At 38.4% G+C, this 26,767-nt stretch overlaps 1 protein-coding gene across 1 annotated transcript in view; it reads left to right on the forward strand.

The window, feature by feature from the left end:
* LOC121420662 overlaps nucleotides 1-26,767 on the forward strand; it is a 187,285-nt gene that overhangs the window by 153,601 nt on the left and 6,917 nt on the right. The window contains exons 131-153 of the mRNA XM_041615325.1: nucleotides 104-237; nucleotides 928-1,104; nucleotides 2,287-2,496; nucleotides 3,562-3,724; nucleotides 4,269-4,447; nucleotides 5,338-5,457; nucleotides 6,099-6,205; nucleotides 7,421-7,586; nucleotides 8,141-8,251; nucleotides 9,242-9,389; nucleotides 10,238-10,350; nucleotides 15,313-15,534; nucleotides 16,944-17,039; nucleotides 17,737-17,979; nucleotides 18,450-18,629; nucleotides 19,967-20,086; nucleotides 20,646-20,840; nucleotides 22,267-22,431; nucleotides 22,771-22,934; nucleotides 23,684-23,846; nucleotides 24,696-24,912; nucleotides 25,547-25,768; nucleotides 26,284-26,672. Coding sequence (XP_041471259.1) covers nucleotides 104-237; nucleotides 928-1,104; nucleotides 2,287-2,496; nucleotides 3,562-3,724; nucleotides 4,269-4,447; nucleotides 5,338-5,457; nucleotides 6,099-6,205; nucleotides 7,421-7,586; nucleotides 8,141-8,251; nucleotides 9,242-9,389; nucleotides 10,238-10,350; nucleotides 15,313-15,534; nucleotides 16,944-17,039; nucleotides 17,737-17,979; nucleotides 18,450-18,629; nucleotides 19,967-20,086; nucleotides 20,646-20,840; nucleotides 22,267-22,431; nucleotides 22,771-22,934; nucleotides 23,684-23,846; nucleotides 24,696-24,912; nucleotides 25,547-25,768; nucleotides 26,284-26,672 — 4,004 coding nt within the window. The remainder of the gene's footprint in view (nucleotides 1-103; nucleotides 238-927; nucleotides 1,105-2,286; nucleotides 2,497-3,561; nucleotides 3,725-4,268; nucleotides 4,448-5,337; nucleotides 5,458-6,098; nucleotides 6,206-7,420; nucleotides 7,587-8,140; nucleotides 8,252-9,241; nucleotides 9,390-10,237; nucleotides 10,351-15,312; nucleotides 15,535-16,943; nucleotides 17,040-17,736; nucleotides 17,980-18,449; nucleotides 18,630-19,966; nucleotides 20,087-20,645; nucleotides 20,841-22,266; nucleotides 22,432-22,770; nucleotides 22,935-23,683; nucleotides 23,847-24,695; nucleotides 24,913-25,546; nucleotides 25,769-26,283; nucleotides 26,673-26,767) is intronic.

Here is a 26,767-nt window from a genome sequence, read left to right on the forward strand (position 1 = left end):
ATTGGATATCCATAGTTAAACCACAACTTTAGAGCAGAGTTTAAATTAAACTCTTAATTAAAGGGTTCAAGAGTTTATATGGCTATTCTATCTGTCTATACAGGTGATGAACCTGAGAGATTAGCCGCAGAGAAGCACAACGTTGCACACACCAAGTACAACGACACAGTGCGCAAGTTCCACAACAGATTACAGGCTGAAGAGGCTAAATACAAAGAGAGGATGGACGAATTGAAGGTAAGACTTCACAGAAGATTTGCTTCAGTTGAGGTACCTTAGTTAAGGATGCTTCTATCACCTTTGTTTTATTTTGAGTCGTACTTAAATGTGTGGTCAAAAGTGAGAGTGTTTGTTAGGTTACCAAACAAACATCATGCTTTAGTTAGAGAAAGTTGGTTTAATTTATTTTGTACATGTAGGTAAAATCTCATTATATATTGTAAAATGTGAGGATCAGAAACCCTATGAAAGTTTGAAAATTGAGCCTGCGGTTTGGAAAAAAAAATCTCTGCTGTAGAAATCATATTAATCAAATATTGAATTAGTTTCTCTGTGATCAGGATCATACCAGTGCCCCTATTGCAGCATTTGTAGTTTTCTCATATTCAGCTTGCGTATTACATGTACTTAATTTCACATTCTTATACTCATGTTCAAAAATGTATTTTACTTGATTGATTTGTAGATTGTATTTAATGTTATGTATAATAACCATTTTGTTTCTCATATTTCATAATATACAATTTAATAATACAACAATTGAATATGAATTGAAAAAAGCATAACAATACACTTTTCAGGTTTCAGTTAGTATTTTATTTTATTGTTTGAGTGTATTAAATGTGTGCTATTTTTGTTTTGTCATATAATGTATAGTTGACTAATCAGTAATAAAGATAACCATTGTTATTTCTTGATGACTTTTAGGATGCATTGAACCCTGATGCCGAGGCCGGTGCCCTCCATCGTTACCGCCAGGCCAAGGCTAGGCTCCTGTCGGATCTCAAGGACCAGCTGATGAGCAGGACTGAGAATATTGATGAGGACAGGGCGTCTATGGATTACAGGAGGGAGCGGAGTGAGCTGCTGACACTCGAGGCAAAGGTAGGCAGTGATGATGATGACTGGGATGATGATGGTATTGATGGTGAGGATGATGATGATGACAATGATGGTGATGGTGATGAAGATGGAAAGTGGAGGAGGAGGGGGTGGATGAGGATGATGATGATGATGATGATGGTGATGATTACTGTGATGATGATGATGGTGATGATGATGATGATGATGGTGATGTTGATTTTGATGGTGATGGTGATGATGATGATGATGATGATGATGATGGTGATGTTGATTGTGATGGTGATGGTGAAGATGATGATTGTGATGGTCGTAGTGATGATGGTGCCTCATGGTGGTGGTGGTGATAATGACAATGATGATGGTAATGTTGATGGCGATGATAATGATAATGATGATACATTTAATGGTGATGATGTTGATGTTGAATATTATTGTGTGATTGACAGTGATGATTAAGACATTGTAAATGGCTTTATTATTGAGGCATGCACTAGCGACAGTGATATGAATAATGATTATAGCACAAAGCACAACAGATAATAACCTCCTCTGAAAAATAGAGAGAAGAATTCATATTTCAGGGATTGATATCACCTGACACTGTTGATAACAATAAATGTAATTTTAATGAGTAGACCTTTTTTGCAAGACAGTGTACAAATAGCGAGTTGGCATGAGTGCGATGTGCGAGATTTCGCATGAGGTGAAAGAAAAATGCTGTATTCAACGAGGCTTAGCTGAGTTGAATAGAGCATTTCTTTCTTTCACCGAATGCAAAATCTCGCACCATTGCACGAATAAGAATATTCGCTATTTGTGTTGTACAACGCCTCGGAATCTAGTGAAAATATGAAAAAAACGAGAGTTATTCTCTCCAGTAATCTATGAAAAGGGAGCAAAAATATTGAAAGCGAAAAGCAAAATCAATCCCACAAGCGCACATGATCTTGGACAGCATTGCGCATTTAGCCAACGGGCTGTACGCGCATTGTAGTATCTTTGCCTTATTCAATGAAATCGCAATGTGACGTCACCCCCTGAAGCCGTGCAATGGTACATTTTGGATGGTACGTCTTGTGTGCAACGGTACGAATGTGTGACATTCAGCCTCCTATTTGATCGCGTACAACAAGCTAAGTAGCGTTGTACAATTAATTATGACACATCCAAATATGAATTTACTTCTATCCCATCATGCACCAGGCTCTCCTGACGAATGCAATCTACATCGCTGGAACCTATGATGCTACCATCACCGGAGTCTACGGCGACACCACGGCAACGGAACAGTCTAGCCGAGAGGTCATCCCTCTTCTCAAGCAGCTGATTGCGATGTTGGAACGAGGATCGACCTTTACCCTCTCTGCTGAGCTCATCCAAGGCTTACAAGGGGGAGGATCAACTTCTGTCACTGTGAGAAACGATCCTGTTCTATTTAATTAATTGTTGGGGGGTGGAGGGATTTTGTCCATTACATGACCTGGGGCCCGTTGCAGAAAGAGTTGCGTTTAAACACAAGTCAAAAAATCAATCGCAAGTCAAAGATGCACGCTGTTGATTGGTTGAAAATCAAGTTGCGCGTGATTTTTAGAGTTGCGTTTGATTGCAACTCTTTCTGCAACGGGCCACAGGGAAGTGTTTCACAATGAATTAAGTTATTCTCAATTATTCCAAAACACTTACAGTGCTTGATTGAGCATGTATGAAAATAACGAATGGGGAGAGAAAGGGCACGAATGCATGAGGTGAAATATCGTGTATATTATTGCATAACTTGCATGACTCGTTTCTTCAGACCTGGGCCCCATCCTACAAAGATTTCACATTGATCTGTTCAATCCCAACTTTGGAAATCCAACAATGTCAGAATTCTTCAGTTAGGAAATGCACACAATCTCCATTTGAAACAATAACACATGTTCAAGTATGTATTTAGATGTTCAAGTATGTATTTAGATGTTCAAGTATGTATTTAGATGTTCAAGTATGTATTTAGAAAACACGTTCCCAAAATTAAAACTCAATTTTACGGTGCTCGTTCATTCAAATTGTCCTCTGCTGAACTTTGGAATAAATTACCTGATATTGTTAAACAAGCTAATAATGTAGAATCCTTTAAGTCCCTTTTGAAGACATTCCTCTTCGTAAAATAAGATATACATGTACCCATTAATTGATTATATATTTGTTCCTCCGTGAACAGGCTTTTCTTTCTTCATTCTTTCTATTCTTCTTTCTAAGCGCATAGAGACATGATTTTATCATCGTTATATGCGCTATATAAGCAATGTTTTATTATTATATTATTATTTAACAAATTGGCACATTCTAGATGTTTGTGTTGCTAGCCTTCCATAGTTGTGATTCATTGGATCCATTGCAATTCTTTGTAAGACACGATCCAGATATGTAAGAAATTTTTTAAAGTTACTTATCAAGCAGATTTTCATTGATATCTTTATTGACTATTTTCGTTAGGTTGGAGGTGCTAATAGCATCATCAACCGCAGTATCGCCCAGGGAGCTAACTACAGCGTCAACGTCAACCAACAACAAGGTTACATGCCACCAGGTCAGCCTGGTGGCAAGACTACCATCAATCTACTCCAAGCTGCGCCGGACTCCAGGCCACAGACGGCAGGTAATACTTATGAGGGCTTTGTTTGTTTTTTGTTTATTTGATTTTTTGCTTTGTGTTTGTTATTGTTTGTAAATTGTTCCTTCACTGTGGTACGGTAATTGAGGGAATAGACCTTGATAGGCCAATGGCTTTCTGTCTTTCCCCCATATCCGCCATACATCGGTGATCATTGGTCCTTCTTATTTGTTTGTGATTATAAATCTTATATTTTTGTCAATTCCTGTTGTAAGCAATGTCGTTTTTCATATTTTTGTGTATAGAGATGTGAAATAAATGAAGCTGATACTGAGATCAGTATCATCTGTTACCTCCCAAACCAGATATTGCCTGTACAATACATGTACTTATGGGAATTTACAGAACTTTGAGTCCATTTGTTGAACTAAAGGAGAGCTATTTATCATTTTGTATCATTAGAGAAATTTTAAGATACGATTCTATGTCAGACATTGGTTTAGGTATGTGTTTACATAAGTTTTTTAGAAAAAAAAATATTCTCTAAAATATTAGGATCTGCCGTCACCATCACTTTTCTCTTTTTCAGCTGTAAGCTCTCATGATATCAGAAGTAAGCTAGTCGTTCAGGACACGCTGCAGTCATTGACAGAGGAAAGCAAGACGGAGATGGCCAAGACACTCGTCGAGAGACAGACGCTTGAATGTGTGAAACTAGAAGAAGAACTGAGAGGAGAGGAGATCAAGTCTATCAATGCTATTATTAAGGTAAGAGAGACAGAACGAGAGACTGAGGGGGGTGAAAGCTAACATTGGATGAGAGACAGATTCTTGAATGTGTGAAACTGGAAGAGGAACTGAGAGGAGAAGAGATCAAGTATATCAATGCCATGAGATAAGAGAGAGAGAGAACAAGAAAGAGAGGAACAAGAGATGAAGATGAGATAGACAGAACGAAAGACTGATGAGACAGTTGTACTTAGGCCACTAATTGAGAGACAGATGCTTGAATGAGTGAAACTGGAAAAAGAGCTGAGAGAATAAGAAATCAAGTCTGTCAATGCTATTATTAAGGTGAGAGTGGAAAGATGGTCTTCAAGGATTGAATAAAAGCAGAAACAGAAGGAAGGAGAAGATGTTGAAATGAAGAGAAAGGATAAATACAAGAAGGAAGAAATAAATGATGTACATGTAGAAGCATGGGGAGAAGAGAAAGTAGAAGCATGAAAAAGATGAGGGGGAGAAGAAGAAGAAACAGAAAGAAAGGAACACCAACTATGGATGTTGAGGAAGAGGACGGAGTAGTAGAAAGAATTAGAAATACAAAGATTAATAGATGAATGGAATGGACACAAATTTCAGACATAAGTGATGCAATTAAACAAGACAAAGAATTTAAAGAATTGAAAGAAAATAGACTATAATATTCGGTCATTTAAACACGCCCAATTACTACCCAAATAAATTATGTATCTTACATGTACATATCATACAATAATTACCAAAGTCAAATTCAATTCAAGGTCAATAAAAACCACAAGTGGCAGCCAAATGACTGAATTGATCAAGCATACAAAGTACATACAAATGTATGCACATACACCAGCAATATCCTAATAGTAACTTTGTCCTCCCATCTTCATTTCTTTTGTTTTTAGTCACATGAAGAGCAGAAGGAAGAGAAAACTAAGATAATGAAGGAAGAACTCAAGGCTAAACTTCAAGAAGCCAAGAATGAACAGGAGAAAGAGAAACTCATCGAAGACTTCATTATACAGGTAAATCAGTCTAGCTTTATGAGGGAAATATCTTGGTGGTATCAATTCAAGGACAAACATATAAGATCTTTGGAATAACTTTTATTAGACCTCACTCAGCTGTGTTTTTGTTGGTAGAAATTTGTAAATTGCATGAATTAAAAAGTTGTTGTCGATGTGTCTTGAAATTAATTACAGATGTTAAAAAGGGCAAATGTTCAAACTCAATTCCTTTGATTCCTGCAAATATTCAATCTTTATCAACTGATAGCAGCCAACAAGACTTGATAGATCCAATTAACAACTCCCCAAATGAACTTTATGTATATATATGCATATGGGTGTTTGAAAGGGTATATATTTCAGAGAAGTTGTAAATTTAAGAAGTTAGTACTGTAAATATATTTTTTATTTTGCCTTGGTAGAGACATACATATTTTTACATTGCATAGTCCAGGATCCATTAGTTTATAGTTTTATAAAATTTTCTTTTGCTGTTTATTGGATAATACTCGAGATTATTTGTCAATTTTTAAAGTTTGGTGTATGATATATATTTGAAATTTGGCTATGGCCGAGTTATGAATATTGTATCATTTACTCTGTACTACAACATCCAAGCTCATATTTTTTATATTTTGTTCTTTGTTATTTATTTGTAGTCCACCAAGGTTTCATCAAGTATCGAAGCCGAGAAGCAGAAGCAGTTGGAGAATCTTCGGAAGAAACTTGGCGAGAAGAGATCCCGCAAGAAGAAGGAGCTTCACAGGTAAATACTTGATCCTCTTTATTTCTGTCTTTTCATAAGCCTTTTCATCTTCGACCCCTCTCTGTTTCTTCTTTCATGCAGCAAACGGGGAGATCTCGGTGAAGAACTTGTTCGTGAGATGACCTCTACAGAAAGATGCCTGCTCCATTCTTGCTGAATTGTTCTTTCCTTTCCATCAATATCTATGCCATTATAACACCTCTCTGTTTCTCTTCTTTCACCCACTCATTCAATGAACAAGGTTATGATATAACCTTGTTCTCAGTTACATCCCCATGTGTGGCAAAATAATGGTGGCAATGTTTGGCTTAATTTCTCTCTTTATATGGGACAAATGCTTGATTTTTTTACACTGAAAGTTTCCATTACACCTATTATTCATACAACTTGAATCTTATTCAAATTTCATTCTTTAAATTATTTTTTTCTTAATTAAAAATAGAGATCAAAAATGAAAATTTTCTTGCCATATTACTTTGCACCAATAGAGGGCGTACAAAAAAATATGCCCAAAATTCAAGTTTTTGAGCGCTCTGGTGAATACAAAAAATATTCCCAAGTTACTAATGAAAAGTAAATTGCAACTGTATGGAAATTGGTCATTTTGGTCACAAAAGTGATATTTTAATGATTTTTCAAAGTGTGTGCTATGTAAAGCATTGGCATACCATAGTCCTACCTGTAGATTCCCCACAGGCAGGATGGTTGCAGTGAACAAGTGGCATACCATAGTCCTACCTGTAGATTCCCCACAGGCAGGATGGTTGCAGTGAACAAGTGGCATACCATAGTCCTACCTGTAGAATCCCCACAGGCAGGATGGTTGCAGTGAACAAGTGGCATACCATAGTCCTACCTGTAGATTCCCCACAGGCAGGATGGTAGCAGTGAACAAGTGGCATACCATAGTCCTACCTGTAGATTCTCCACATGCAGGATGGTTGCAGTGAACAAGTGCTTTCACCCAGTAACATCTATTGCAGGCCGCACAGGAGAGACTTAGAGAGGCCATTATTCATGAAATGTATCCTAATCTCCTCTCCTTTTTTAGCCATTATAATTCCTTTACTTTACCCGGTAAATATCTCTTAGAAATCAAAAAAGGAATCTCTGGACATTGTTGCCAAGATGTCCTCTCCAAAACAATGTCCTCCTTCCACTGTTACCTACATGTATGTCATTCTAACACCTCTTATGTTCTCTCCTTTCACCCAGCAAACATCTCCTGGAGGCCAAACAGGAGGGTCTCAGTGAGGACATTGTTCCCGAGATGACCGTTGAGGACGAAGATCACCAGGCCAAGCTCCAGAGGCTTCTCATGCTTCAGCAGAACAAACTCATCGCTCAGCTTCAACAGGCTTATCTGGAGGATGATTTGGAGGTAAGTTAGACATTTCAAAAGAATAATTTCTTGTAGAATGTTTTCCTGTTGACCACTGTCACCAGTACTGGCTTGATTCTGTCAACACTCCGCATGGAAAAAAGAATTTGAGTATCAACACAACCATATTCATGTCGCCTAGGTTGAATACATTGCAATTTTGGTAATTCCTTGGTGAAAAAAGACAACTCTTGGATAACTTGGAGTATCAAAACCCCCTTTATCAACCCCTTTTCTTGTCCCCCTTTGGCAGCCTGAGGTAAAAGTTTTACTGTACAATGAACTTTCCACTTTGACTGGTTTGCCTACATTTTAAAGCATTCTATATAAATACTCTTTTTTGTCTTGTTAATGAAGAAGACAAGTAATGGATTTGATGAGGAGCATGAGTTTGGTTTCTTTTGAAAAGTTCTCCTCATTGAAACGTCTATACCAAGAATCTGCTCATGAAGATTGCTTTTCTTGCCTCTGTTATGCAGTTTTATTGTCAGGTTTGACTACATATTGAAGCTTTCAATGAATGGTCCATGTTTTATTTTGTTTTTGTCTTGTAGATGGAAGAGAAGAGGAATAATGGATTTGATGAGGACATGGAGGAGAGGATGAGAAAATTCAATCTTAGTAACAGACCCAAGATGGCTGCCGTTATTGATAATATGCAATCAGTAAGTTTACCCGGTTTTTGAATGTCCGGACAGGTTTTTAGTCCGGACAAAACTGCAATTTCAGGATCTTTGCAATCAATAATTTTATTAATCAATTGAGAATAATATCAGACTTATTACAAAGCACCATTATTCAAAACTAGTTTTTGCTATTTGATGCACTAAATTTGAGAAAGTCCGGAGCACATATAAGCAGATGATTTTATCTGCTTATGCGTTAATACACCCAAGTCCTCGATCCAGCAACAAATACAGGGTGATGCCAGTGTTCATGATTTCGCCTGATTTTAGGCCCGACAACTTCTCATTTCATACCTTTTTAGGCTTTATAGTGCTGACAGAGTTTCATTTCAACTCAACTTAGAAAAATGGGTTCATCTGATTGGAATTATTTGTTGTTAGCTTCTCAACCAAATTTGACTTTCATGTTATGTGTGTTTGTGTTGTAGCAATCATTTTTAATACCCCCATTACACCAACGCTACGTCCATGCAGTTCTCGCTACGTCAAAGAAAAATGGCCATGACGCAGTGGGAACTGCTGCAGCGTACTGAGAGCGTAGCATAAGTGTTATTGACGTGGCAAAGTCTGCATGATCTCCGGAGACAAATTTTCCGCTACGTGGACTTTGAACACGTCCAAAGTCCATATAGCGGGAGCGCCGTCTGAACAGTGCGTAGTACTGATGCACTAAGGACCTTCTTATCGCGTACTAAAAGCTCCATAGACGTAACATAGACGTAGCGGACACAGAAAGAACACCACTAACGCACCTTGAATGTACATGTATCAAGGACGTAGCGCAGATGTAGCATGCACAGGACGATTTCATATTTTTCGAAAACAAAGTTATCGCTACGTCCCTGCCATTTTTTTTTTTTTCATGGACGTAGCGGGAACTTCCTCCGGTGTAATGGGGGCATAAAGAGGAAGACAAACTCCAACAGGAATTAATTTTCATCTTTGACTTGTATTTTGTGTGTAATGCAGCAATCGTCGACAACAAGGAAGACGAACTCCAACATGAAAGACAAGATGAGAAACAGGATGAAAGGAAGGAGAGCGACCAAGTCAGCCAAAGACCTCTTACCGTCGGGCTTGGATCCAGAGAGCACCATCGCTATGGAGTTCCTTGCTGGTGAGTAGAGGATGGCTTTCTTTGTGGAGGATAAAGAGCAGGAGGATAGAGGTGCCGTTTTTGATAACGATGATGATGGTAATATTGATAATAATCAAGGAGGTGCTGTGGCCGTGTGGTTGAAGGCGGCTGACTGTAAATGGAAAGTCCATGGTTCGATCCCTGCCAGCGGCACCTATGCCCGTGAGCAAGGCATTGAATCTACAATGCTCTTTTATCCTGTATTCAAATAAATGGAAATGCTATACGCATTCTTGGTTAACTAGGTCTGCACTTGTGTTAAAAAAATATATATATTGATAGTAATGATGAAGATGATAACGGTGATGATAATGATCGAAATTATGATGATAGTGGTGATAATGATACAGATGATGAGTAGGAGGATTTTGTTTTTGGTGGAGATGATGTTTGTGAAGGTTGTGTATTTTTATGATGATAATGATGATGATTATGTTGAATATGGTGATGATGGTGGTGATGATATTGTTGAAGCAAATGATGATGGTGATGATGAATGATGATGAGGAGGGGATGATGATGATGATGATGATGATAATGGGGATAATGATAACAAGTATAATAATGATTAGGGTTATGATGATGGTAATGATGAAGATGATATTGGTGATAATGATGATGATGTTGATTATAACGATGAACAAGAAGATGGTGATAATGTTGGTACTTATAATGAGGCTGCTGATGACGATGATGACATTGATGATGATAGTGGGGATAATGATAAGGATGATGATGAGGTCAGGGGGATATTGGTTGTGGTGGAGGTAGTGATTATGATGGTGAAGATGATCATGATGCCAATTTTTTCCTCTGGTCTATTCTAGCTGATGCAGCTCAAGAGGATACCGATGGTGCCCGTGGAATCAGTGCTGCCATGGAGGTCCTCTCAGATATTGCCAAGGAGAAACAACTCAAAGAGATGGACCAAGCAATCCAGGTCAGTTGCAAAATACTCTCTGCCAAATATAAACTAAACCAGTAGTAACGTTGAGAAGGTTTAGTACGGTTCGGCATGTGAAATATGAAGAAGGGAAGGAAATACAGGCAGAAAGATTGAAATGGAAAGACAAGAATGTATGCAAAGGAGGTATTCTTTTCTTGAAAGTGAGTGAAGTCCTGAAAAGGACTGTAAACCAGATGAGATGAGCTGAATATGGCTTGAGTAGCGATGGTTTACCGTCGTTTTCTGGACTTCCCTCACTTTCAAGCTTGTTATTCAAGTGGGTCTACATGTTATAACTAGACTACACAAGCATTATGGGTAAGGAAACTGGCCAGGTATGAGTAGTTGAGGAATCGAGATGGTGCTATTGGTTCGTATCTGCTTTAAAACTTTATACTATATATCATCAAAAATATTTTAGTACCTTAAGCTAGTTATTGAAAATGTTTTTAAAAATGTCCTAAAATTTTCACATTTTATCAAAGAAATTAGCTCTTGTTGGCTTACACTGAATTAAGCTAAATTAGATTGAACCTTTCAAAGAAAATTGTCTAAAGCTTGAGTGAAGACTAGAAATCTGCAGGAAGGATGCTTTAGTTAGTCTGGTCAGTTAGCGGAATTATGTGGACACGGTGGACAAAAGCGTGATTTTTTCTCCAGACCTTTGTTTATGTATAAGAATTAAGAATGGGGTATGCTCCAAAAAATCTGGCTGCAGGAACAGTGAAAAAATGGGTGAAAATGTCAGAATTTAGGAGTTCAGATTTGTCTGGTATATAGACTAGCGCTAGTGCAAAACTCAATAGCAGTGCATTATTTTGCATTGGATTAGTTCTTGAATTCAGACCCTTTTTGAACAGATCTTCTGTTTGTCCTCGCATCTCAATCTGAATGAAGATGCTAACCAAGCCTAAGGGTGACGGTGGAGGGGGTTGAATGTTTGTGTGTGTAAATATTTTGGTCTTGGGGTAAAGGTGTGCAAGACACATTTTTTGCATGTGTTGGAAATTGTGTTGCCATGGTAACAGTGTATTATTGCAAAAATAAGGTAAAAATCTTGCAGTTAGAACCACTTCCTCTGTTTTTAACCGATTCTCATGAAATTTGGCACACACATTGGTCTTGAGGTGAAGATGTCTAAGACACACTTTTGTGTGTCTTTCAGAAATCTTGTTGCCATGGTAACAACATATTATATGGTGAACATTGGGAAAAAATCTTACAATTCAAACTGCTTCATCAGTTTTCAATCAATTCTAATGAAATTCGGCACACACATTGGTATTGAAGTAAAGATGTACTAGGCACTTTTTGTGTGTGTTTCAGAAACTGTGTTGTCATGGTAACAAATTATCATATGGCAAAATTTAGGTAAAAACTTGCAATTTGAACTACTTCATCAGTTTTGAACCAATTCTCGTGAAATTTGGCTCACACATTTGCCTTGGGGTAAAGTTGTGCAAGAACCTTTTTTTTTGCATTTGTCAGAGAGTGCATTACCAGGGTAGCCACACATGATAGCCAGAAATGTAGGAAAACTTATTGTGGATCAAACTTCTTCCCATGTTTTTAGTCAGTGCTCATAAAAATTGGAAGAAATATTCATCTTAGGGTAAAGATTCATATTAAATTCTAAATGTCTTCTCTGCATTAAAATGTGGGGGTATTAATCACCTTCATTAATATTTCTGGGTTTGGGGGAAGGGGCAGGATTAGTCTTTTAAATCTGACATCAAAGAAGGTTAAAGGCAGTGGCCATTAGAAACATAAAATGATAAACACTCTTAAAAAAACGCATCCCCTTAAGGGCATATAGGCTGGAGGTACACTGGGTGAATATGAAACCTTCCGCTGAAGCAGAGGAGTTCCAACACTGGCAAGCAAAACAAAATGTGTACCCCTTCTACTTTCAACAGCTGATTTTCCAAACCTTAGTTCCACCTCCCCAAGATGTGCACCCCTCCCCATACCACTTTTAGCTCTACTTCCCCATGCTCAAACCAGTCTACACCTTTGTCCCTCAGGGGTCAATGCATTTTTAAAGCTAGACATTACTCTCTTTTTTGGGGGGATGGGGTCTTTAGAAAATGACCTCATTAAATTACAGTTAAAGGATTATGACTAGGAACTTAACACCCCCCCCCCCAGAAAAAATAGGGGGCTGATAATACTTTTTAGCAGAAAATCCCCCCCCCCTTCAAAGGTAAGAAGAGTCCTTTGCAGTTCAGACCATTCATTTGAAGCTTAATAAATCCTTTGATAAAAAAAATTGTTTACAGTACCCAATTAACCATTGTTTATTTATATTCTCCTACTCAGTCTTTTATTCATATTCATATTCCGTTCCTACTCTTTCTTTTTAACTTTCACATCACTCTTGATTTTGAGCTTCACCATGCCATCTCCTTCTGTTTCCTGTCTCTAAGTATATTTTTTCTGACATATTTTAAAGTGTACCTTTAATCATGCAACTAATTATTATAGAAATATAAATATATACAAAAATATCTGCACTTGTTTAAGAAATTCACTTGCAAATCCATGACTCAGTAACATACCATATCAAAAATATACCTATGTGCACAATAGATTTTAGCCTTATATTTTCTTTCATTTAATTTTTTCAGTATATTTCTGTGACAGCCCCTGCTTCATGCTTCAAATAAAACATTGATTAATTGGACACTGGAAACTTTTTTTTTTCAAAGCAGAATGTTTGAGGCTTTAAATTAATATGCTGAAGTGTAAAGGATTTCCCCCTCTTTTTTTTTTGGGGGGGGGGGTTAAGTTCCTAGTCGTTATAATTTCATTTTAATCTTTATGTGGCAATTTTCTAAAGCCCCCCCCCCCAATAAAAAAATGTAAGGGGTATTTTTTTAAGAGTGTTTAAGTTCCTCATGGTCATGGCCTTTAACCTTCTATATTTTTATGTTGTCAGTTTTTAAGGACCTTCTCCGCCCCCCCAAAAAAGCCTATAAATATTATTGAAGGTGATTAATACCCTGCGCTATTATATGACGTTATAAAGGGGAATCAAACCCAAATAAACACATGTTTTTAGAGGAAAATGAAAAATCAGACAAGTTTATAGGTCAAAGTTTGAACAATATCAGACAAACCATAACAAAGTTGTGAACATATTAAAGTTATAAACATTGGTAATCACTATACCCATGAAGACTTCAAACTGACCGCATATATGTGATGTCATGACATGTCAATGTCATTGTGATGTAAGAAGGCAAGGACCACTCTTCCATGTACTGGAATAATTAATTAGCTAAAATTTCTTTTTTAAAGTTTTACTTCAAATTATATATTTCTTTCATGAGGACACAAAACATACTACCGGGTTTATATTACGGCCCCAATGGAATAGGGATTTAGGAGAAAACCAAAAATCCTGATAACTACTAGTCTTATGGGAAAGTTGTCCTTGCAGCCCCACCCCTTGTCATAATTTACTTACCCAGTTGCCAATTTGAATTCTACATACTAGTAGCCTTAGGGATCTTAATTTTAAAGCAGCCATAACTTTATTTTGCTTGTCCGCTTTCTTTAAAACTTTCACCATTCCTATTTTTCTCCTTTTCCATGCACAAAACATTATGACCAAGGCTTGATTCCCTTTTAATACTGAATATGAATCTTTACCCAAAATGAATATTTGTGTCAACTTTTATGAGCACAGGCTGAAAACTGAGAAGTAGACTGATCCACAATGAGTATTCCCCATATTTCTGGCTAAATGTGGTTACCAAGGCAATGCACTCTCTGACAAAAGGTTCTTGCACATCTTTACCTCAAGGCCAATGTGTGAGCCATAATTATTTCATGAGAATTGGTTCAAAACAACAACAACAAAAAAACTGATGAAGTAGTTCAAATTGCAAGGTTTATACCTAAATTTTGCCATATAATATGTTGTTCCCATGGCAACACAATTTTGGAAACACACACAAAAAGTGCCTTGTACATCTTCACTTCAATACCAATGTGTGTGCCAAATTTCATGAAAATTGATTGAAAACTGATGAAACAGTTTGAATTGTAAGGTTTTTTTCCCCAATTTTCACCAGATAGTATGTTGTTACCATGGCAACAAGATTTCTGAAAGACACACAAAAGTATGTCTTAGACATCTTCACCTCAAGACCAATGTGTGTGCCAAATTTCATGAGAATCGGTTAAAAACAGAGGAAGTGGTTCTAACTGCAAGATTTTTACCTTATTTTTGTAATAATACACTGTTACCATGGCAACACAATTTCCAACACATGCAAAAAATGTGTCTTGCACACCTTTACCCCAAGACCAAAATATGTACACACACACCAACATTCAACCCCCTCCACCGTCACCCTTCGGCTTGGTTAGCATCTTCATTCAGATATTTGGTGCATTGAGATGCGAGGACAAACAGAAGATCTGTTCAAAAAGGGTCTGAATTCAAGAACTAATCCAATGCAAAATAATGCACTGCTATTGAGTTTTGCACTAGCGCTAGTCTATATATCAGACAAATCTGAACTCCTAAATTCTGACATTTTCACCCATTTTTTCACTGTTCCTGCAGCCAGATTTTTTGGAGCATACCCCATTCTTAATTCTTATACATAAACAAAGGTCTGGAGAAAAAATCACGCTTTTGTCCAACGTGTCCACAAGTAGGGCATTTTTGACGCTAACAGACCAGACTAACCAGAATAATCTGATGTGATGTGATAAGCTATGCTATAAAATTGGAACAAGATTATAATACCTGTAGGTATATGTAGTAGGAATTGTAAACTGTCCTTAAATTTGCTTATTTTACCAAGAAATTTCCTTTTTTTTTAGAAGCTTACACACAAAATTGAAGCTAGACTACTATTTCTTACCAGATGTCATGTATTGTGATTTAATAAACCTAGTGCTAACTTGGAAATAACTTGAATACTGTTTTTAACCTTTCAGGAAATACTCGCTGAGGAAGCCGAAGAGCTGACCGCGGAGGAGGAGAAACTCCTGGAGGATTACAAGGCGATCGTCGCGAGCACCGAGGAGAAGCTGAGTGACTCCAAGCAGGAGCAACGAGATCATCTGATGGCTAAGCTCGCTGCGAGAAAGAGATTGAAGGAAGAGGTGCTGAAGGAGGAAGCGGTTGCTAAGGAACTGGAGCATCTCAGCAAACAACAGGTGGGTTGGTTGAGGGACTCATACAGAGCTGCCAAGGAGTACGGGTTTTCTGTATTTCCTACTGAAAAATGAGAAGGATGCTGATGTTTTCATGCAAAATACTGATTTTTTTAAGTTTTGGTTTTATGTGTTGTCCAGTGGTATTTCTTTGAAAGTACTGATTTCCTCACTAAATTACTGATTTTCAGCTTTGAAATACTGAAATGTTCTTGTTCAGGTTGGCAGCTCTGCTCATGGTCATGTAGAAGAGGAAGAAGATGGAACGAAATAGATACAGAGATACACTGTAGATAATACATGTATATGATGTACCACTGCTATTACACATACATCAAACAATCCTTTGTTTCTCTGGGTGAAGAGGAATGAACACCAGAGAGTTTGAGAGAGTAATAATAATAATAATAATACATATCTTATATAGCGCATAATAAACTGAAAGTTTCTCTACGTGCTTTACAATAAAGGTTACAAAGTAAACATGTTAAAAAGTAAACATACGGAATTACTCAATATTTAAATTTACAATTATTATCTAATAAATAAATACCTACACTACACCTAGTTATGAGTTTCGGAAAAGATGGGTTTTGAGTAAGGATTTGAAAGTTGAATAAGTGGATGCCTGTCTAATATGTAGGGGTAATTTGTTCCAAAGGGTTGGTCCAGCTACAGCAAATGATCTGCTACCATAAAAGCTTGTGTGGGTTTTGGGAATTTGAAGAAGTACTTGTTTGCTTGATCGAAGGTTACAGGGTTGGTTGTAATCATTTAGTAAATTGGACAAGTATGATGTAGATAAGCCATGCTGAGCTTTAAAAACTATCAGTTCCTGATACATAAATTTGAGGAAGAGATCAACCTAGGATGAGGATGCAAATCGACGGTAGAGGGATGTAAGAAAGATGTAAAAGATGAATAGTTACATACATCATTGTTTTAGATGTAGTCACTCATTAATAACCCAAACCAAATGATGTACTCTCTAGAAAGTGAAGGGAAGAAAGAATGAAGGAGATAGAGAGATAGACGATATATGGTGCGTAACTCACGTTTACCACTGCTATTACACATACTTCAAACAGTCCTTCGGTTCTATGGGTCAAGGGGAATGAACACCAGAGAGAGAGAGAGGAAAAGAGTTGGGGGTTGGGGCAGATCAATTGGTACATAAATTTGAAGAAGAGATCTACCTTGGGTGTTAGATGATGCACAGTGACAGTAGAGAGATGTAGCAAAATGCAAAAGATAAGTACTTGCAAACATCCTTGCTTTTTTAAGTAGTCAGTCACTAATAAAGCAAACCAGTTTCCAGAGAACGATGTACTCTAGAAAGTGTATAATATTGATAAAAAGACTCAAATTTGATATATCTTGCCATATACATGAATTATTTCCCTTCCCTGTAGGTACTGCGAGGCAATAACGAAGGCCAAGATGCGCTCAGTGATGTCCACGACAGGGCTAATGATGACGAGGCAGTGTTCAAGAAAGACAAACTCTTGGTAGGTTGTTCAGTTACATGTATGCTTTATCAATGTTAATCCAAATGTATGGCATACAGATTATATAGAAGATCAGTGGGAACATCATTCCCTTACAAAGCAGACTTGGTCCAAAGACCGAGCCTTGGGGAACTCCAAAGGCTGTTGATAAAGTAATTGTACCTGAAATTGCTAAACATTAATGTCGGATGCAAAAAAAATTAGAAAAGTAGAATAATGGTGGAGGTGCCGTGGCCGATTGGTGTAGGCGCTGGTCTGGAGATCCGAGGATCGGGGGTTTGATTCGCGGCTCGGCACTTATGCCCTTGAGCAAGGCATTTTATCCACATTGCTGTTTTATCGTACATGTATATCAATTACATGAAAATGCTATATGCAATATGATCCAATGTATGGTCCTGTTTTAAAATAAAATAAATAAGTAATGGTTTCTACAAACTTCCTGCAAAGGAGAAAAATAAACTTCGTCAGTTCAGCTTTTTATACTGTACTTTGAGAGCATAACAACAATCCGTGTGGACTTGAAGAAAACAGGGACAAATTATTTCAGGTAGGGCCCACAAATGAGGGGTCAGATTCGAATGTACTGATTTTATAGAATATGCCCTAAAGAGTTAGATTTATTTCTGGAAGTATTCTGTGGTTAAGTGAAACCTTGATTGATCAATGTCTCCACCCTCTTCCTGGATCTCTGCAGGAGAACCAGCAGCATCGCCAGGAGGCCCTGGAGATCAGCCAACAGACGGAGCTGAAGCGCTCCGCCAAGGAGCTGGAGGAGGAGCGGGCCTGCCTTGAGGGAGCCGTTGACAGTCAGCTCCAAGGCCAGAAGAAGGAAGTGTTGGCGAGGAAGCAGCAGGCATTTGAGAAGGAGATGCTTCTGAAGGGGAAACAGCTTGATAAGGATCAGTCCAAGGAGATCATCGAAAAACATCAGAAAGAGGTAAGGACCGGGCTTAAATCGATCAACCCCAATAGTAGAACATGTCAACTTTGAGATTAATTCAATTGTGAGCTCCCTCAAAAAAAAAAAAATGTGCCAACCAAACATCATTTTCATGCGTTTCATTCATTTTTTTACAATTAAAGTTGATAAAAATTGGAATGACTTGGTAGAACATGGTTTATATTGTAAGCTGGGGACACTTGTGCCTGAACAACTGTTACTCTTCAAGTAACATAGCTCTCCGAACTCTTTGATAGCATAGTGAAATTAAAATCTTGCGCTACTGACCCTAAATTTTTTTCCCCTCCTTTACCACAAAAAAAATGATTAAGCCTAATCAGAAATGATGAGGGCAATCTCAACTGATTTGTTTTCTCCAGACCTTGTGTTTCAAAGTCTGGAGACTTGACGACTGACTCACAACATGATAGTCATAAACTTGATTTCCTTTTTATTTTTTTATTTAGATGGAGCTCCTGTCACAGAGCATGGATGACGAGAAGAACCGTCAACGAGCGGCCATTGCTGAGCGGATCGCTAAAAGGAAGCAGCAGAAAGAAGAAAGTTTGAAACAGATGCACTCTGCTGAGATGAAACAAGAACTACTCAAACAGCGAGCTGAGAGAGATGAGCTGGCTGATAAACAGGTATATGCATCAATTCAAAGTTTCTCTAGAAACATTCACTTCAGAATACTTTTTGTATTTGTACAGGTTTACTATCGATGAATTTTACATGACAATGAGAAGATGTTATTTTAGCTATGTACTTTTCAACCCTGAAACAAACCTAGAATACTGAACAATAATTTTGTTTTTCATATAGAATGGTAGATGAATGGATAAAATAGATTGTTAGATAAAAAAAAAAGTAGGTAAATTGATTGGTTGGTTGATTGATTGATTAATGTAGGGGAAGGCGGGGTAAGTTGAGCATAGGGGCAAGTTTAGCCACCAGCCCCAGGCCAATAATGAATGAGTCAGACATCGTGGTGGTGTCATGTATTGATGACCCATGACAAACCACTAACCCCACCACATTGTTTTCAACTTTGAAACAAAAAGTAGTTTTTTAGAGGGAAAAGTATGAATATCAGCCAAAAAAGTAAAAAAGAGTGTGAAATAGAGTAGTGCTTTATATACACACACATCTTTAAATACAGTAAAGGCATGATAACAAGATTGTTAGCCCAGGTATGGATCTTCATTCTTGTCATAGTCTTTTATATGATGGATGCATAATAAATGTGTGGATACAAAATTATCGCACCAAGTTCGGACTGGGGTAAGTTGAGCCAAACAGCATGGGGCAAGTTGAGCCATGGTAATTCTTATGGTAATGTATCTTAAAAAACAAACACCATAAAAATCGATTGAAATGCAGGCTGAAAGGAGCAAATTTACATGACTGCTCTTTTCCTTTTAAAGGATGTTAGTATTTAGCAAGTGAAAAGACTTTAAACAAAAAATTGACATGCTGGTTCTCCCCCCATACATTTTGTACATAGTTTTTGTGGCTCAACTTACCCCAGATGGTGGCACAACTTACCCTTTATATGGGGCAAGTTGAGCCATTTGACATCGTTTTTTTCAAAGGTCACGATGACTTTCAGTGTGGGGGTAGAAAGATATATGTAGATGAAATACATTTCCCAAGAATCAAATTTAAAGGCAAAGTATTTATTTCTACATTAGTACTAGTCATATCAATTCTAACATGCAAAATGCAAAAAGTGTCACAACTTACCCCGCCTTCCCCTATAGTTTAATTGATGAATAAGTGTCACATACAAATTAACATAATTGAATATGAATACAGTCACGCTTTATAGATTTCTTATGTGAGATGGATCTTGTGGTTGATACAAAATAATTCAATTTACCAACGATCCTCTATGTGCATGTATATGAACACAAATGCTATCCAGCACTAATGAAGTACCTCTGCTAATAATTTTTCCGTTGATGTGTCTTCTGATCTCCAGCACAAGGATGTCGAACGTGACGCCTTGGTGGATGCCCTCAACACGGACAAGACTTCAAAGGCTGAGAATGTCATCTACAGAGTGCTTAGGCAACGGCATATCAAGGAACAGGTCCACCAGGTCAGTGTCACATGATGCTATCACATGACTGACACATGATGTAATCACATGACAGACACATGATGTAGTCACGTGACAGGCACATGATGTAATCACATGTCAGACACAAGATGTAATCACATGACAGACTCATGATGTTATCACATAAAAGTCACATGATACATGTAGTTATGATATAATACATTAATGTCTTAGACCAGATGTGGCAACTTTCTTTAGGCATCTTGTCAAAACTAAGAGCTGTGTCTTTCTTGCTAGAATCCTCACATTGCATCATAGACAAACATGGAGAATGCAAAAGAGCAGCTATGAAAAGATGTATAGTCCCTGCATAAGTGACATCCCTGCTAAAAAGCTGCCTGATCATTGCATCAGTTTGTCCTGAATTCCTACATGTAGCTCATGACCTTGTATCTCATCAAATTGCAATAGAATCTGTTTTTCATCGCAAGTTTTCTTTTGAAGCCCTCAGAATACCTTACAGCTTGTTCTAAATGTGCCCATCTGTTATGCAAATCTCAATCAAACTTTCATCATCCTTGCACTTTCTTGGCTACAGGAAGAGCAGATGGAGCAGGAGAAGGAGGTGGAGATGGCCCGTATCAAGGCCAAGGCGACGGAACAGCTCCAGAAGGACCGGGATGCCCTGGTGGAGGCCCAGCAGAAGGAGTTCTTGGAGCTGGTAGCCAACTCAGGCTCCATGTCTCCTGGGGAGCTGGAGGATAAGAAGGAGGCCTTGCAGAGACAGCATAAGGTAAGGACATGGATTGTAGAAGAGAGAGGGGTAATAGAATGGGGTAACAAAGTGGGATATGAGGGATAGTTTGGTAGAAAACTTCAGAGTCAATGAGGTAAGGTAAGGGTGTGGATCGGATAAGGAGGACGGGTAATAAAATGGGATCACTGCATGTACATATGTGGGATGTTAGTGTAGGAAGGTAATGCAAGTCAAATGTTAAGTTAACCCTAATTCTCCCGAGGGGGGGCCATAATGGCCCCCCCCCCTCAACAATTTTTTGCGATATATCTGCTGCGCGAAAGTTTTTCACCTCGCAGCTCACTGACTTTTTACATTCAAGTCTCGTGCAAATTTTGAGACCAAAGTTGTGACGCCCGGGTACGCGGTTACGACATTACGCAACATTATGCAAGTGCATGTCAGACCCAAAATTGCTCATAAACATGATTTCATGTACAAATCCAATGCAAATTGCGTATTTAGCCAAAATTCATAAATGTATCATTATTTCTACTTTTACTGATTAAACTTAATTAATTTTGCCTTGTTTATGATCAGAATTATGTCTGGAACAATTTCCATTGAAAAAACAATAAAAAACAAAGTAAAAAAACAAAGAAATACATAAGAAATTCATAAAACAATAAAATACATAAGAAATTTATTTCCAAACCAAAGTTTTTTTGAATTACGATTGTTAAGAATGCTACAAAGAAAATTTTTACCAAAAATTAGCATTCTAGGAGCTTTATTTAGTGAATTAGAACAAAAAGTATGATTTATGCATAAATTAGCATAATTAATTCATATAAAATAAAATCTCATTATTTTGGAAAATTTTACCATACAGCCTTGTAGATTACATCGCACACTACCAGCGTGCAAATTTTTGCGTCGCTCGTGCGATCGGCGGCCGAGATCTTAAGGGGGGCCATAATGCCCCCCCCCCCCGGGAATGACAAGAATCAAAATACCCCGGGAGATTTAGGGTTAAAATTGTAAGAGCAAAGATGGTACAAGATTGAGGGGCAATAGAAATATGTAAGAGGATGTGGTGGTTAAGGTACATTTAAGTGAGACTGGTGGGTAGAAACTGTAGAGGTGACATAAAGGTTACGTAATAACAAGGTTTGTAGGAGGAAGGGGAGAATAGAGAGGCGTAGCAGAGTTGGATATGAGGGGAAAATTAGATTGGTACATGTAGATAGTGCGGAGATAACACAAGAATAGGGCATGTGTTGGAGTAGAATGAGTGGTTAATAAAATACACTGTATGGGGAGTGGAGTGGTAATGAAAGTAAGACAATCGGTTTTGGTCTGATAATGCCTTTTCACTATCTGTACACTACTACTCTTTAAAAAAAAACGGCACATTTTACCACTAATTTTCTACTAGTTTCTGGTTTAGATAATAACATTGATAGTTTTTGTTCATCCACAGAAACAACTTGCTGAGTTTGATCGTGGCTCCGCCCAGAAGATAGAGCAGGCCATGAAGGATTGTCTACCAGCCCTAGAGGTCAAGCAGGCTCAGTCCCGTCTCGCTCTCCGAGAGAAACAGCTTCAAGAACTTGCTGAAGCCATGAGAGATCTCTCTCCAGAAGAGGTAGGAGTTTGATTTAATTTGATATGATTCCATTCAATTTTATTGGAACTGGTCCATAAATAAGTATTTGGTACCGCAAATTGCAAATTAGCCTTGAAAAAGTTTTGAAGGCTATTTTACAATTTTGATTTGGTTTGATACTTGTATGATATGAGAAATGGCAGGCATTATTTTTTTTTATTGTGATATCACAAAAGTTTATTTCTTGCAGTGCAATGGTAAAACAGCTCAAATCATTGTAATCATTATATTTATATTCATATACATGTAGTATTCAGTTTGGTTCAACTGCTCCCCAAATCAAGCCCACTTTATTCCAAATCCATTTTCTTTCATCAGGCGCTTGTCCAGCAATACACCGAGCTGGCCGAGAAGGCAGCGGCCGATGCGCAGAAGTTCCGACAGACCAAGGTTGCCGAGATGCAGGGAGAGCTGGACCGCATCAAGGCGGAGAAGAAGAGGAGAGACGATGCTAGAAAGGCCAAGATGGAGCAGGAAGTTGCGTAAGTTACTCAGACAAAATATGGCCTTTTATTGTCCTACTTACAAATTGATTATTAAAGAGTGGTTTATAAATGTTCATTCTTAATCTTATATCATAAAGATTTACCAGTATAATGAGGGGTAATTCATAGTTTTTTCCAGCTTGTTGAGATGTAACTTCTGACCAATAATTGCCCACGAAAGATACATGGCGTCTCGTGAAACCTACTATACTATTATTAAGATGTTCTTGTGGAAGGAGTGGTATGTTTAGCATTCAGAGTAGGGATAGTGAATTGATAGTTTTACTTTGTATAATCTGGGAAAATTTCTTTTTTTAGATCTAAATATGATTAGTATTAGTTGTAGTAATGGAAAGGATGCTTATAGGTACTTTTGGTAGTGATTAAATGACAATGATAATGGTAGCATCGCCATTAGTTGTTCATCAGTCTTCATGGATTATTACTTGCTGGCCCCAACTTTGTGAAAAGCATACTAGGAAATGCCTGTAACAGAGACATCCCTGCAGGAAGCAGACTTTGTGTGCCAGCGGGAAATTCTTCAGCTAATCCCGATTAGCCTCGAGCAACTGTCAGGCCATGGAAAGTGGGTTAGGACTTTGCTCAGGCATTTTCCAGGGGCATTACATAACATCCACTAGTCGTACATCTAGATTTATCACAGTTCCACCATGTGTGATCTGTATCCAAATGGTGTTGAATTCCCCATGAAAACAGATGACAATCTTTTTTTTTCCAATTTTCAGTGCCTTGGAAGCGGAGCTGGAGAATGACAGGATCCGTGAGGAGGAGCGAGAGAGGAAGCGACAGCTGGAGAAAGAGAGAGCCAAGGAGAAGCAGAAGGAGGAGGCGGAGAGGCGTCTCCAGCAGGAGCTGAAACACAGCGAAGGCAATGAAGCCGCCAAAGAGGTAAGGCTAGGAGGGGGATGATGACAATGATGATGATGATGATGATGATGATGATGATGATGATGATGATGATGATGGTGGTGATGGTGATGATGATGATGATGATGATGATGATGGTGGTGGTGGTGATGGGGATAGTGATGATGATGATAATGATGATGATGATGATGATGATGATGATGATGATGTTGGTGATGATGATGATGATGATGAGGATGATTATGATGATGATGATGGTGATGAGGATGATAATGATTATGATGTTGATGATGATGATGATGGTGATGAGGATGATAATGATTATGATGTTGATGATGAGGATGATAATGATGTTGGTGATGATGATGAGGATGATAATGATGTTGGTGATGATGATGATGATGAGGATGATGACGGTGATGAGGATGATAATGATAATGATGACGATGATGATGATGATGATGATGATGATAATGATGACGGTGATGAGGATGATGATGATAATGATGATGATGATGATGATGATGATGATGATGATGATGATGATGATGATAATGATAAATAGGAAGATGATAATGAAGAGGAGGAGGATGGGGATGATAATAATAGTAATGAGGAGGTGGATGTTTGTGAAATTATCCTGATGATTATAAAGATAGTGATAATAATGACGATGGTGATTGTGATGATGGTGATGTTTTGATATGGTTGTGACAAGATGATAAGAGATGATAATTATTATAATGATAGTGACATGATGACAAAGATGACACAGGGTGATTATAATGAAAGCGATTAGAATAAAGATGATAACACCATCTTGAATACTCGCACTTACATTCCAAATATCAACCTCAACCCCCATTACAGAAACTCCTCCAAGAGCACAACGAGAACATGAAACGCTTTGAGGAGAACTTCCAGAAGGACCAGCAGAGGAACGCCGACAGGACCAAGGCTAGGCTGGAGGCCAGGAAGAAGAAGAAGCAGGAGCAGGAGATGGCCCGCATCCAAGGAGAGATAAGGAACCAGAGTGATGTAGATGAGAGGAGGACGCAGGATCAGATGAATCTCATTCAACAGAAAGGTAAATCAGAGAGCATGTTATTGAAGTCTTCTGATTTCATTTCTATAATGCTTTGTATTGGTCATTGACACTTTTACTGATGTGCCCAGTAAAATAAAAGATACAATCACTTATACCACTGAGCATAGTTGGGAGTCTTTGGCAAAGTACATGTATATACAGATGTTTGCTGTCAAATATATATTTTAAGCATATCTCTTTTTTTAGTCCACTCTGGAAATGCACTTTAAAAATCATCATCCAGAAGTTTTGACACCATCTTATACTTGGGTACAACGGTTCTAGGACAATTACCCCCCGGACAACTACCCCGGACAATAACCCCCGGAGGACAATCACCCCCGGACAACTACCCCCCCCAAGACAATTACCCCCCGGTCCGGGGGGTAGTTGTCCTGATCCAGGGTACAACGGTTACTTTGACACTTAGCAAGACAGTGTATGCAATTATGAGCATTACAATGATAAATGTCCTCAATTCTTTACTTCCCTAGGTGCGTCCGAGCTGAACCAGAATAGCATAAACGCTTAGCATCCTGAGACCCCTGGTGACTTTGTCACTTAGCAAGATTGTTTATTTGCACGTAATTTAAGCACTACAATGATGGATTGCCTGATTTCTTTACTTCTACAGGTGCGTCCGAGCTGAACCAGAACAGCGTAAACGCCTGGCGTCCCGAGACCCCTGGCGACTGGGCTCAGAGGATAGAGGACGGGTTGAACGAGAAGCCTGACCTCCCCGAGGGTGTCAACCAGGCCATGTACTCTGCTCTCATGGCTTCACCATTCTTCACTGATCTTAAAGAGATCGAGGAGATGCTCAAGGATACCCTAGGATTCAAGGACGGTGTCAAAGGTCAGTCAGGATTCTTTAAAGACAGTCTTGATGATTGGGGAGCGTTTCTAGTAAGGACTTGTTGGACGTTTTATCCACCAAGTCCTGTTTTATTTGGCAGTTGTCAAAGTCACAGCTTCTCAGCCAATCAACTTGTCGGATGAAAATGTTGATGAGGCGCTCTTCTGTTTCATATACAGCTACAACTATGGTAATTTTGCCATTATGGCAACGACCATCTTCGTGATAACAGGACTCTGCAACCAATCACAATTAAGCTCTTATAGTTATAACCATAATGGCAAAGTTACCATTGTTGTATGAAACAGTTACTAGTTGTTGGAAAGATAAAAGCTGTTAAGATTAATAAACGAGACTCTTTTATTTCAGCATTTGATACCAATTTATGTAGAAGTCTCTGCTACAACCTTAATACTTGCCTCAATTAAACTACTTATAAATAAATAAAACGTTCACAATCATTATTTTTATTGTGACGTTAGCTAAACTTCATCTTTAATTCTGTCTTCAACCAGGTGCTGTTAACGATGCATTCATTGACCTGAAGGATGCGCAATGGATTCTGGGTAGTGAAATCACCCCTCTAGACATCGACAGCATCTCACCGAGCCAGTTTGTCGTCTACCGCTTCGGAGTCTTCGTCACCCGCCTCCTCCGCCTGACGCTACGCATGCCCGAGGTGACACTTCTCCTGGCGTCGTCGCTTCCGCAGAACGACTACAAACGCAACATGTTCAGGCACTCATTCTTCTACCAGCACGCTAAGAAGATCTTGTTCGTGCGTCACGAGAGGCTGGATTCTGTCGGAGAGTTTGTGATGGTCATCGTGCATTGTCTGGCTCATATCAAGGTCAACGACCTCACGGACGACACCAACCCATATTTCCTAAGAGAATTCTTCAAGGTATGATGTCATAAAGCTGTAGTTATCTGGGCCCATCTTACAAAGAGTTGCAATTGATCCAATCAATCGCAACTATGAAAAGCAAGCAAAGTCAA

This window comes from Lytechinus variegatus, chromosome 8 (genome assembly GCF_018143015.1).
Source record: "Lytechinus variegatus isolate NC3 chromosome 8, Lvar_3.0, whole genome shotgun sequence".
NCBI lineage: Eukaryota > Metazoa > Echinodermata > Echinoidea > Temnopleuroida > Toxopneustidae > Lytechinus > Lytechinus variegatus.